Source organism: Crocuta crocuta, unplaced genomic scaffold (assembly GCF_008692635.1).
Source record: "Crocuta crocuta isolate KB4526 unplaced genomic scaffold, BGI_CrCroc_1.0 scaffold28, whole genome shotgun sequence".
In the NCBI taxonomy this organism is placed as follows: domain Eukaryota; kingdom Metazoa; phylum Chordata; class Mammalia; order Carnivora; family Hyaenidae; genus Crocuta; species Crocuta crocuta.
Window position 1 is genome coordinate 2,325,425 of NW_027533256.1, and position 12,773 is coordinate 2,338,197.

At 53.1% G+C, this 12,773-nt stretch overlaps 1 protein-coding gene and 1 long non-coding RNA gene across 2 annotated transcripts in view; one reads left to right on the forward strand and one right to left on the reverse strand.

Moving 5' to 3' along the window:
• LOC144216954 (uncharacterized) overlaps positions 1-476 on the reverse strand; it is a 9,068-nt gene extending 8,592 nt beyond the window's left edge. The window contains exon 1 of the long non-coding RNA XR_013330808.1: positions 15-476. This is a non-coding gene — a long non-coding RNA (uncharacterized LOC144216954). The remainder of the gene's footprint in view (positions 1-14) is intronic.
• Positions 477-1,874: 1,398 nt separating this feature from the next.
• PPIF (peptidylprolyl isomerase F) lies at positions 1,875-6,312 on the forward strand. The gene is made up of 4 exons (XM_077746426.1): positions 1,875-1,960; positions 3,539-3,635; positions 4,138-4,213; positions 5,376-6,312. Exons 1-4 carry the CDS (start codon positions 1,952-1,954, stop codon positions 5,509-5,511), a joined length of 318 nt encoding a protein of 105 aa, XP_077602552.1. The 5' UTR covers positions 1,875-1,951; the 3' UTR covers positions 5,512-6,312.
• Positions 6,313-12,773: the final 6,461 nt, after the last annotated feature.

The window sequence follows — 12,773 nt, forward strand, 5'->3', positions numbered from 1 at the left end:
ACCCGCTCGTGTACCTGGACGTGGGCGCCGACGGGCAGCCGCTCGGCCGCGTGGTGCTGGAGGTGAGAGCACAGGGCCGGGTCGCGCCGGACTGCGCGTCCGGGATGGTCCTGGAGAGCGTTGGACCCGGGCCCGGCGCTTTACCTGACTTCCTGGGTGACCTTGCCCCCTACACCTGGGCTCTGGGCCTCAGTTTCCGCATCCTTAGAAAGGCGCATCAGATTGGTCTCTTCCGGTCGCCCCTCGGAGGCCGAAGGGAGGGCACGTGTGAAGGTGAAAGCTCAAGGTCAGGTAGTAGACTAGGAGAGGCCGGCCCTGCTGGCTGGCCCCGGGGTAGGGGAGAGGTTCTGAGACTTCGCGAGGTCAGCACCCAGGTCCGGAGCTCAGAGGCGGGGGTCGGGGGGCTCCGGGGTCCCGGCTGCGGGCGGGGAGCTCACGTGGCTGCCCTTGCTTAACGCCGCCCGCCCGGAGCTTGCCCGCCGCCCCGCCCCCTCGGTGGGACTCGCCCCCTGCCGAGCGTCTGGGAGGGAGCCCGGGAGGTTCTGGCCGCCCTCCCGCCCTCTCGTGCGGGGCGGGCCTTGGGCCACCAGGATGACCCAGGATGGACTTCCTGCAAGTCGGGGGCAGTGTGCCCGGGGGCCCTTCACCCCAGTTCCACCCCCTCCCCCCTCCAGGGGGCAGCACCCCTGTCCTGCCCCTGACTCACAAAGAAACAAACAGCGGGGTAGATAACATCGGGAGCTCAGGTGTAGCCTTCAAGCCCGACCCCATTTTGAACCCAGAGGCCCTAGTTAAGCCTCAGCTTACTTTTTTGGAAAATAGAGAGCACCCTCCTTACTCCCATTTATTTCAATGGTTTGGTGCCAGGGTAGCCCTTGAAGCTGGGAGGCAAGAGGTGGGCTTGGATGGGGCTCTAGCCTCCCCTTACCCTCCCACCCCCCTGCATCTCTAAGGGACTGGGCCTGGCTCCTCTCGGGGCCTGAGTCTTCGTGCTTGGGGCCCAGCTGTAGTAGCTCTGCCAGTTCTGCCCGTGGAAGTAGGCCAGGATGGCATCGTCATCCCTTCTGCTATATAGATTAGGAAATCGAGGCTCCTTCCTCCCAGTTGGGGTTCCGGAAGCAGCCGGCAGACATGATAGCTGCCTTGGCCGCCTCCTGCGGAGGGCTGGGACCAACAGGAATGGAGTGGCCCATGGTGCACCCTCCGACTCCCAGGCCACCGTGGGGGTTGGGTGGTCAGGAGTTTCCTCCCATCACCTGCCTCTGGACTGACCGTGTTCTCTTGTCCCTCCTCTCCCCACAGCTGAAGGCAGATGTCGTCCCAAAGACAGCAGGTAAGATGAGGCTTGGCGCCTTCTGAGTGTGGTGTAGGTGGAAGAGAGGGGGGCCCAGCGGGGTGGGATGGCGAGAGAAGTTGGGGCCCAGAGACCCCTGACCAGATGGGAGTTCCACATGAGGCTCAGCTGCTGCGTATCCTGGGCCAGCTTCCTGTCCCTCTCTGAGCCTCAGTGTTAGCCCTGCCCACCTGTCCACTGTAGCCTCAGAATCAGTAGAAGGCGCATGTCAGTTTCCCCGGGGACAACTTCCTGCCTCCTGGTGGCTGATGGGACAGGGTGGTGGCTACGTGGCCCAGGGCCTCGCTGCCAGGAGCCTGTGTTCTTGTCACAGGGCTTAGACACAGCTTCGAGAAGGAGATGACTTGCCCTGGGTCACACAGCCAGAACAGACTCGGGGGCAGGCCTGGGGTCTTTCCACACATGCTCCTGTCTGGGGCGGGTGGGGAGGGGATTGAAGAGGCGCTGGCTAGAATGAGCTGTGACCCTGGGGTTGAGGGAGGCCTGGCTCTTGACCTGCTCTCCCTCCAACCCTCAGAGAACTTCAGAGCCCTGTGTACCGGGGAGAAGGGCTTCGGCTACAAAGGCTCCACCTTTCACAGAGTGATTCCGTCCTTCATGTGCCAGGTACTGTGGCCCTGCCTCGGTTCCTCTCCTGTGCGTGGGGGTGGTAACGGGCCACCTCGTAGGGGGGCGGTCGTGAGGATTAACAAGGGAGCACCTGCCTGGTGTGTGGAGTGATGGGTGACTCTGCAAGCCTGTCTTGTCACCCTGATGGCGGCAGAGCGTGTCTGGGCCGCCACAGCCCTCCCCTGGCCCGGCTGGCGGAGCCTGTGGGGTGGGGGGAGCCAACGCTGAGGCCCCGATGCGCGGGGAGCGGTCGATCTTCAGGCTTTGGAGAACCAGCGTATTCAGCCTCTGACGGTGTCACCCTGAGCGCTTGGCATAGGACAGGAGGAGGAAGAGAGACAGCAGGGATGAGAACGTGCAGGTCTGAACTTGGAGCTTCTCTTTCTAGAGAAAGGCCACTTTCTCGGTTGGATGAGTGTTAATCATGTGGGCTGCCTGGCTTCCAAAAACATGAGTATTGGCTATGCCAGAGGTTTGGGGACAGATGTGGACAGCAGGAACCTCCCCAGGGGTCAGGACCCGAGCTATGTCGGCGATTGTCCTCTGTTCGGTCAGACCCAGCTAAGACGGGGCTTGGTGTCCTGAGGCCAGCGGACCACAGAGGCAGGCGCATGAGTGTCATGGCCTCTCGGAAGTCCTTCCGGCCCACAGTTCTGTCCCCCATTCCCTCCACCCTGATGTGGGGCTGTCATCATCTTGTGGTGAGCAGCAGTGGGTCGGCTCTGGGCCTGCTGACGTGGTGACTGCGGGGATGGGCGGGGAGGCCGTGGCTGTGGGACAGGCCTGGCCAAGCCTGTGGCTTTCTGCTGCAGAGGCCCTCGCAGCCCTGCCTGCGGCCGGCTGGGGATGCAGCAGGAGCTGATGTGGAGGCCCAGGGCTAGCGCCTTCCTCTGAAGGGCAGCAGGCAGGGGCGGGGCTGCCAAGGCCGGAGGGCTCGCTGAGGCATGCGTTGGGGGCACCACGCCGGGGTCCTGGGTCTCCGGCACATGGGGAACCACTGGGTCGGGTGAAGGGGAGATGCCGGTCAGGGAGCAGAACTCACCATGTGCCAGCCGCTGCCGCTCCCTGCAAATCAGACTAGGGAGTGGGGACTGTTGGCCCTCTCCCTGTCTACCCTCCAAGAGTTGTGGGTAGAAAATTGTAGGTCACTAAGGATCTTCTCAGAGTGGCCATGAGATCCTTCGAGAATCATTTAAAACCTTGCCCAGATTTTTAAAAAAAAAAAAAAAAAAAAANTGTCTCTCTCTCTCTGACCCTCCCCTGCTCACGCTGTTTCTCTCTCTGTCTCTCTTAGAAATAAACAAAACATTAAAAAAATTTTTTTTTTTAAAAGGTGAATCATTTGGAAGGCGCGGTAGTAATGGCAGAAAATACTTAGGCTTTAGTTTTGGTTATTTTCCTTGTTATTTTATTAGTCCTTATATCCTCGGATTTTTTGTTTTTTGACCCCTTGTGCTTGAGGGGCTTCTGGCTGGGTGGGTGCGAGGTGCGCTCGGGGCTCCGTCCCAGTGCCGCAGCGGTATCCCCCTGGCGGCCCTGGGTGGCCGTGGCTCAGAAGGTGCCCTGTGCTTGCAGGCGGGCGACTTCACCAACCACAATGGCACCGGGGGAAAGTCCATCTACGGAAGCCGCTTTCCCGATGAGAACTTCACGCTGAAGCACGTGGGACCAGGTGAGCGGGGTAGCCAGTCCCCCAGCCCGGAAGCCCTGAGCTTTGATGCCACCACCGCCGTGCCTACCGCGCCTAACACCTGCTTGCTCCCTGTCTGTCAACGCACCTCCCCGACTTCAGCGCTCTGGGTCGGGGTGCTGGGTTTTCCTGGAGCTTTTTCATTCTGAGCTCACAGTTTAAAAAACAGGCCTTTCTTTGAGACACTGGGGGAAAAGCCTTTAAGCAAAACCCAGCATCGTGTCACATTGAGGACCCAAGGGACAGTGGGCACAGTCCTGTTCCAGCTCCGCTATGGGAGCTTCCGCCAGGCCTCCCTGTGGCAGCCTAGCTGGACAGGCCCTGGGGAGCTGGTCGTCCTCCGGGCCCTGCCTCTCCCCTTCAAGCTCCAGGATTTTCAGACTTAAACGTCTTTGCAGGGGTGCGAGCTGTCCCCTCTTGTGAGTGACTTGGCCGCTGAGCTGCCTCCTGGGGCAGCACACCTCACCCCTGCTTATCTTTGCAGGCGTCCTGTCCATGGCGAATGCAGGCCCCAACACCAATGGCTCCCAGTTCTTCATCTGCACCATAAAGACAGACTGGTGAGTTCCCTGCTCCTGGGGGGCGGCCTTGCGGCAAGAGGAAGCGTCGGGTGCTTCTGAGGGGAAGGTGGTGTGCGGTGGGACTGTAGCCCTGTCCCGGGCTGTGAGTCTATATGGGATAAAGTTCATGGAAGGACTAAGGGAGAATTTGGGTTGTTGTTGGAAGTGCGTCTTTATCAGGTTTGCATTGTTGCTGTCAGCTGGAATTTTCTTCATGTGCCATGCATGCATGCATGCACAAAAGAACTTCTACCAAATATGCTTGGGAAAATGCAGCAGAGCTTCCCAGGCCTCCAGATGGCCTGGGGTAGAAGCCTCTTTGCTTAGTTTAGCCTGTTGTTTCCGGGCTTCACGTTGAGCATGGAACGGCCCCTGGAGCCCCTCTTGCCCACAGGCCCGTGGATTTCAGGGATGTCTTCACTGGGAGATTACCCATCACCTGAGAAGTTCCTCTACCCAGAGCCCCCCGTGTCCCAGCCCTGAGGCATGGAGGGTTAAGGGCTCAATAGCTGGCCCAGAGCTAAGACTTAGTAAAGCCCATTTTCTGGGACTTCAGGGAGACCTGAGTGGTAGGTGGATAATAAGCCGTCTCCAGCCCCCAGGCCGAAAGGGACGCAGAAGTCCGGGCTGGCCAGGTCACTGTGGCTCTGCCTGCCCTTTGCTCTCTCCGCAAAACCCCTAATAGATCCTACATTGCTGCCCTTGGCTATAGCCAGTGTTGGCCTTGCTGGCACTGACTAGGCTGCCTTTTGAATTCATGGAACTCTCAGATCGAGAGCCTCTCGGGACTCGTTTTCACTGCACTTGTTATCTTGGCTCTTACCTTGCCACTCGTGACCACACACGGACCTCTTATTTCTTGGGACTAGTTCGATACCCTGTTATCTCCCTGTGCAGAATGAGAATAATTCACTTTTCACAGGCAAGGTGACCGGGATGCAGGTTAAGTGGCCCGGGGCAGAGGTCACAGGGCCCGTGAGGCAGAGCATAGGCCCTGGAAGGGAGAGCTCCTCCGGGGAGCCTGGCAACGCTTGGTACTGGAGCTTTGAGGGGCGGGCCCAGGTTGTCAGTGTGGGTCCCCCACACTGAGCTCCCTGCCCAAGCGGCCATGGTGTCGGGCGACCCCTCACTACCTCTCGTTCTTACCTGGCTCAACTCACAGGTTGGACGGCAAGCATGTGGTGTTTGGCCATGTCAAAGAGGGCATGGATGTCGTGAAGAAAATAGAGTCTTTCGGTTCCAGGAGTGGGAAGACGTCCAAGAAGATTGTCATCACAGACTGCGGCCAGCTGAGCTAAGCCGCCGCGAGCAGGGCGTGAGGCTGGCGCAGCCGTGCCTGCGTGGGCCCCCTTGGGGGGCCCCGCCGCGGGCTCCCGCGGACTCAGTCTGTCCTTGTCCCACATCGCTGTGAGGATGTCCGATCTCCACGGGGCCCACCCTCCCCCAGCACCCCGTTTCTGGCATCCATCACGGACGTGCTGCCATCCGGCCTTACCTGTGCTCTCCCCAGCCCACGTTCACCTGTGCCTTGGACATTAGGGGTGGCGAAGGGTTAGCTTCAGGTTTCTGCCTTTTCCTTGACCGACGGGGGAAAGGCAGCCACTGCCAAAGGGCCACTGTATCTGTTTCATGTCCTCTTCTAACTGGGATAACTCGATTAACGAGATCACCTGGAGGTGAAGCTGTGACAGCCCTCTCTGCTGTGGAATGACCTCACTCGGTGGCGGAAGCCGCCCAACCCCAGAGCTTGGCCTTTGGAATGTAATCGGGGCTTTCGTGAAGGGTCCTCGGCCAAGGCCTTTCGTCCCGGCCACTGTGAATCCTGTTGTTCGCTGCCGCGGTTTCTGAGGAGAGTCCGTGAGGGGAGAAGCAGCCAAACCCAGGACAAACCCACTGCGAGCTGTGCCTAGTTGGTGAATCGGGGACAGCGGAGATGGCGCGTTGGTGCCCGGTGCTCCAGAAGACCGTCGGCGTGTATTTCCTGGAGGGCTTTGATCTTTCTGTGTTTAATAAATCTACTGACGCTGTGTATAATTCACTTCTGGGGCATTTATTTGTGTTCACTCTAAATGTGAAAATAAATCCTATTTTCTATAAAAGATTGGTGTCTGGTGGTTTTAGGAAGCAGCGTTTGTTATCTCCCCAGCAGCCACGGAGGGTCCCCTTGTCATCCTTACAGATGAGATGGGCTCAGACAAGCTGTCTTTGCACCCATGGGCTCTCTGTGAGCAGTGGTGTCGCCCTGACCCCCAGACTCCTCCCCGAGTCTGTTTTCCTCTGCCGCATGCTGTAACAGCGATGCCTGGGGTGGGGAGAATCAGGTGCGATCTGCGTGAAGTGCGTAGCGTGGTGCCTGGCACATCATTGTAATAAACCCTCTGGAGGGACCAGAATGATGACGTTTTCCGTGTGTCGAAGTCTTAGGGAAGGATCTGTGATGATCTGAAGTTAGGTGTGTACTTTACCATCCTAGATTGGCCGTTCAGTGGTGGAATTCTAGGGGTTTCTGAAGTCACAGGGAAGGCAGATTGGGGGCTGGGAGAAAAAGATTAAGAACTCAAACAGCCAGAGCAGGCACCGTCTGAATAATAGAAGAGTCACATTTTATTCGCAGTACGAATGCAGTTATTTCACATTGGGATTCCTGGAGTCTGATGATGTGTGCTCCCTGTCATTCTGAGGTCACAGTGGCTGCAGTTGGGTCCTTTGGAGTCACGGACGGTTTCCATAGTGTCAGTTTCCAAAGTTCAGCTGCATGTATTGGGAGCTTAGCTGGCCTAGCAGCTTCTAAATAATTCTCAAGAGCCGTGGGGGTCCTCAGCAAGGGGGAGACAAGGGATGTGGGTCCCTGAACCCCATTTTCAGGCAGATGCCTTCTTTTTTTCTTATCAGGGCTCTGCAAGGGGTTTCATTTGAAGAATGGGCTCTTGGGGCACCTGGGTGGCTCTGTTGGTTGGATGTCAGGCTTTGGCTCAGGTCATGATCTCTCCATTCCCCAGTTGGAGCCTCATGTCGGGCTCTGTGCTGACAGCTCAGAGCCTGAAGCCTGTTTTGGATTCTGTGTCTCCCTTTCCCTCTCTCTCTCAAAAACAATAAAATAAACATTAAACAAATTAAAAAACAAGGAATGGATTTTTGAGCCAAACAGTATTCATGATAATGGTGATGATAATAATAATTGATCCGAAAGCCAGTCCAACATTTTATATGTGGGTGAACTGAGGCCCTGAGCAGGGTCACGATTCCCTAGGTGACCCTGGGAATCAGCCGGCAGAGCAGGGGCTGAAACTCGGACTCGCCAATGTTGGGGGCCTCTCAGAATGCCCAGGCCCGTAGGTCCTCAGATGCCCCCATTCAGAACTCGTGATTTCTGAGGTCAAAGCCACAACTTCTGTCCTTGTGGAGTCTTCTCTTGACCTCTGGGGGATTCTAGGGAAGCAGGGGTGCTGTTGACAAGTTTGAGGGGCAGCCCCTTGAGTGGTGACCTGCTGGCTCCATGGTGATTTCTGAGGGGTCTCAGGTCAAGAGCTGTGGGGCTGGTGTTTGGTTCACAGAGGCTTTCCTTTCCTGAGAGGGGGATGTGAGGGAATGAGCGTGTGTGCGTGTGTATGTGTGTGTGTGTGTGTATACACACATGTGTGCGCATGTACATGTACATGTCCATCTAGCAGAGTCTGATGTGGGGCAGAACTTCCTAAAACCAGTTTCCTGAAGATGGGGCCACTCGCTCCGTTCGCTCCCACGCGCCTTGCTCAGGGGCCTGCGCCTGGTCTTTCTGTATAAAGCGGGAGCCCAAGTAACATACAAAGCAGACAGTGACTTGCTGGCATGTGGCCCCTGACGCACCAATGAAGCGGTGACTCATGCACGTGCTCTCAGATGTAATCGCGTGACGCCCGGGAGGCACGAATCTTGAAACATCTGAAACGGCATTTTTCTGAGACAACAACACATGATACCTTTCCAAAGGGACTTCGCCAAGGTGGAATTCACGCAGAACAAAACTCACACGCTTTGAGCGTGTAGCTCGATGACTTGGCAAATTCACACACCAAATGGAGTTCTAGAACATTTCCGTCTCTCTGGAAAGTCGCCCTCGGGCACCTTCCCAGGGCACCCCTGAATCCTGTCGCTGTAGATGAATCCTGCCTGTTGGGGGACTCGGAGTCATTCAAGGTTGACTCTCCGTGCCTGGCTTTTCTCGTGGAGCACATGGGAGAACATGGGAGGATAAACACACCTCCGGACTCCGACATGTCGCTCCGTGGAAAGGAATGTCTGTAAATGTTTCCCGGGCCAGGTGAGGCCTGAAGCAATGCTGTTAGGAATGCCGGGGTGCTGGCCAAGCGTGCAGAGTCCTGGGCCACAGCTGAGCCCCTGCTGAATACAGATCTTGTGGGTGGGACCTAGGAATCACAAGGTAAAAGCAATTCTAACTGTTTGAGAATCTGAGCAGAGGCCGAGGTGGGCGAGGTTCAAAAGCAAACCACTAGGCCACGAGAGTCGCTGGTTACTTCCAGAAACAGTTTTTGTTCCCGGGAGCTCTGGGAATCTGGAGCGAGCCCTCCACTTTAACTCTTAGATGGTGAGGTGGGGGTAGGCTGTTCGGCCCAAGCTCTGGGGGCTACGGCTCCTCTTAGTGCTGGCTCAAGCGGCTTCCCAGCACCCCAGCTTGGTGAGGTGCCTCTGAGGGGAGGCCCCCTTTGTGGTCGCCTCAGCTCTTCCTTTGTCACTAGGAGGAGGGTGTGGCCTGGGTGGCTCCAGACTAGAGAGCATCTCTCAGTGAGTGGCATCTGGGAGCCGGAACTCAGCTGGGTGGCCCGGGCCAGTGGAACAGGATGCATAGAGAAAGTCTCGGTGCCACTGTGCCTCCCAGATCAGTCTCGGCCTTAAGAAGCTGTCCAGAATTATGATGGTGTTATTATTATTGTTATTACCCCATTGTGATGGTTAATTTTATGTTTCAACTTGACTGGGCCATGGGGGTGCCCAGATAGTTGGTCAGGCATTATTCCGGATGTGTCTGTGAAAGTGTTTCTGGAGGAGATTAACACTCCAGTTGGTAGTCTGAGTAAAGCAGGTTGCCCTCCCTGGTGTGGGTGGGCCTTGTCCAATCAGTTGAAGAGCAAAAAAGAACCAAAGGCTGAGGAAGAGATGCTCCTCCTGCCTCGCTGTGCTGGAACGTGAGCCTTCTGCCTCTCAACTGAAATAGCTGCTTTTCTTGGGGCTCGAGTCTGCTGGCTTGGGGACTGGAGCTTACACATCAGCGCTCCAGGCTTTCAGACCTTCAGACTTGCACTAGAATTATACCCACAGTTCATCTGGGTCCCCAGCTTGCCAACTACAGATCTTGGGACTCCTCAGCCCCCATCATTGTGTGGGCCAATTCCTTATAACAAATCTCATTTTACACACACACACCATGCACACACACACACACCATGCACACACACACACACACACACGCTATTGGCTCAGTTTCTCCAAAGAATCCTGACTCTTCTATTTGTAAAAAACAAAATACACTTGTAAAAATTCAAATGTTATGTAAATATATAATATAGAGAACTTATTTTAAGTTTTATTTATTTAATCTCTACACTGAACGTGGGGCTCAAACTCACGGCCCCGAGATCAAGAGTTACACGCTCTCCCAACTGAGCCAGCCAAGCACCCCTACAATATAGAGAATTTACACCATCCTTGACCCTCTCATACTAATAGTATGGGCTTCTGCGTTTGCATAGGACATAGAACACTGCAAAATTATTCCTGCTTCAATAACAAAAAGGCAAATAAACTATAAAGACATGACTTTTCTTGAGTTCATCAGAAAGGGAACTAGGTACTCTGAGTTCCAAAGAGAGAGGACAGCCAAACTATCTTGCCTGTGGCAGGCCACTGTAGAAAGATTTAGCCACAAAACCAGTGAGGAAGATGAAATCAGGTACAGTTTTACTGAGTGGGTAAGGCAAAGAAGGGACTAGTTTGTCTGGAATGGCTAGGGGCCCTCCACACAAAGCAAGTTCACAGGCACTTCCAAGGTCTTTTCCCTAGGCCTTCACTGTCTGCTCAGGAAAAGGGCCCCCGAGACCCGCCTCGCTGATGCGGACCTGCGGTGATCTTTAGCTCCGGGCAATGGATCCTTGCTCACTTCCTCAGATGTTCTCCTATGAAGCAAAATTCTGAATCCACTAGCGGAAGGGCCGTATTTCCTTCATCCCCAAGGAGCAGTAAAAGCTCACCCTGGCCAGGGGAAAGGTAGAAGAAAAAAATCCCATAACCCTCTGGGAGTGGCAAGAAGCCATCCAAGGCCCATGAACCTGTACTGGTAGTAAGCAGAAATCAGCTACCACTGGGGAGGAAAAAAACGCACACCCAAGACGTACCTAAGACTGAAGCCAGAGCAGGATAATAGCATTCCCACCCCCACCCCAAGCGTAGTCTACTGCTATAGGGGAGAAGGAAAGGTGTGGAGAGAGAGAGACCTTCCATGTTGCACAAAGCTGGGAGTGGAGTACGATCATGGAGAAAAACCCTTCTGCACCTTCTGCACCCCTACTCCGCTGCAAGCAGGAGTGCAAGCCCCCACTACAGGAATCTGCACCTGTGGGGCCTCGAAGGTAAGGACAGCAACAGCAAAGCCCAAGCCCAGCTCACCTCCGGACAGCATCCACCAATTTCCCACAATAGATTGGAAACAAGAAGCCACATGGCCACTTCCCAGAGTGCACGCTATACCGCTGTGCCTTCTATTGCACGGATAATGTGCACCATTCAAGGCAAAAACACTGCTAATAAATAAAGCAGTCAATAGAAGCAGGCTCAGATATAACCCTTCCAGATGGGAACATTAAAATAATTGTGATTAATACGTTAAAGGTATCTAGTAGGAAAGATGGACAGCATGAACAGATGGGGACTAATTTTAGCAGAGAGAAATTATAAGAAAGAGTCTAGTGGAGATCCTGTAAGAAAAAAATATATACCAAAAATGATACCCACAATGCAGAAGTCTTTTGATGAGCTCCACGGTAAACTCAGTACAGTTGAGGAATATATCTGATTTGCTGAAGGATTCTAAGTACAATCAATAAAAGAAAAAAGAGATAAATTGGACTTCACCAAAATTAAGATTAAAAATGTTTGTGCTCCAGAGAACACCACAAAAGTGGAAACACACCACATGAGGGGAGAAAATAATGACTACTGCTAGCAGGTGAAATAGTCCAGCTGCATCTATGAAGAACGTATCAAACTCAACACCCAAGAAACAAATAATCCAGTGAAGAAATGGGCAAAAGACATGAATAGACATTTTTCCAAAGAAGACATCCAGATGGCCAACCAACACATGAAAAAATGCTCAGCATCACTCGTCGTCAGGGAAATATGAATCAAAATCACAATGAGATACCACCTCACACCTGTGAGATTGGCTAACATGAACAACTCAGGCAACAACAGATGTTGGCGAGGATGCAGAGAAAGAGATCTCTTTTGTAATGTTGGTGGGAATGCAAACTGGTGCAGCCACTCTAGAAAACAGTATGGAGGTTCCTCAAAAAATTAAAAATAGAACGACCCTATGACCAGCAAGTGCACTACTAGGTATTTATCCAACAGCTGTGCTGTTTCAATGTTTATAGCAGTGCTATTCACAGTAGCCAAAGTATGGGAAGAGCCCAAATGTCTGTCAAGAAATTAATAGATAAAGAAGATGTGGTATATATATATATAGCGTATATATATGCGGCATATATATATATGTGGCATATATATATGGAGTATTACTCAACAATCAAAAAGAATGAAATCTTGCCATTTACAACTATGTGGATGGAACTAGAATGTATTATGCTAAGCGAAATTAGTCAGAGAAAGGCAAATATCATATGATTTCACTCATATGAGGAATTTAAGATACAAAACAGATGAACGTAAGGGAAGGGGAGCAAAAATAATATAAAAACAAGAAGGGAGACAAAATGTAAGAGACTCTTAAATACAGAGAACAACTGAGGGTGCTGGAGGGGTTTGGGGGGATGGTCTAAATGGGCAAGGGGCATTAGGGAGGACTCTTGCTGGGATGAGCACTGGGTGTTATACGTAGGGGATGAATCACTGGAATCTACTCCTGAAATCATTATAGCACTCTATGCTAACAACTTGGATGTAAATTAAAACATAAATTAATTAATTAAAAATAGTCCAGACGCTTTAGAATGAGTCTGGCCCTTCCTCAGATGGCCATACACAGAGAGTTAACATATGACCAGCAATTCCACTCCTTGGTGTGTACCCAAGAGAAATGAATGTCTACACAACAACTTTTATGCAAATCCTTAGAGTAGCATTATTGATAACAGTCAAAAGGCAGAAAGAACCCAATTGTTTATCAGTGAACAAATGGATAAAAAGTGATATATCCACACAGCGGAATATTATTTGGCTATAAAAAGGGATGATGTGCTGATACATGCTACAACCTGGGTGAACCTTGGAAATATTCTACTCCGTGAAAGAAGCCAGTCACAAAATACACAAACTGTATGATTTC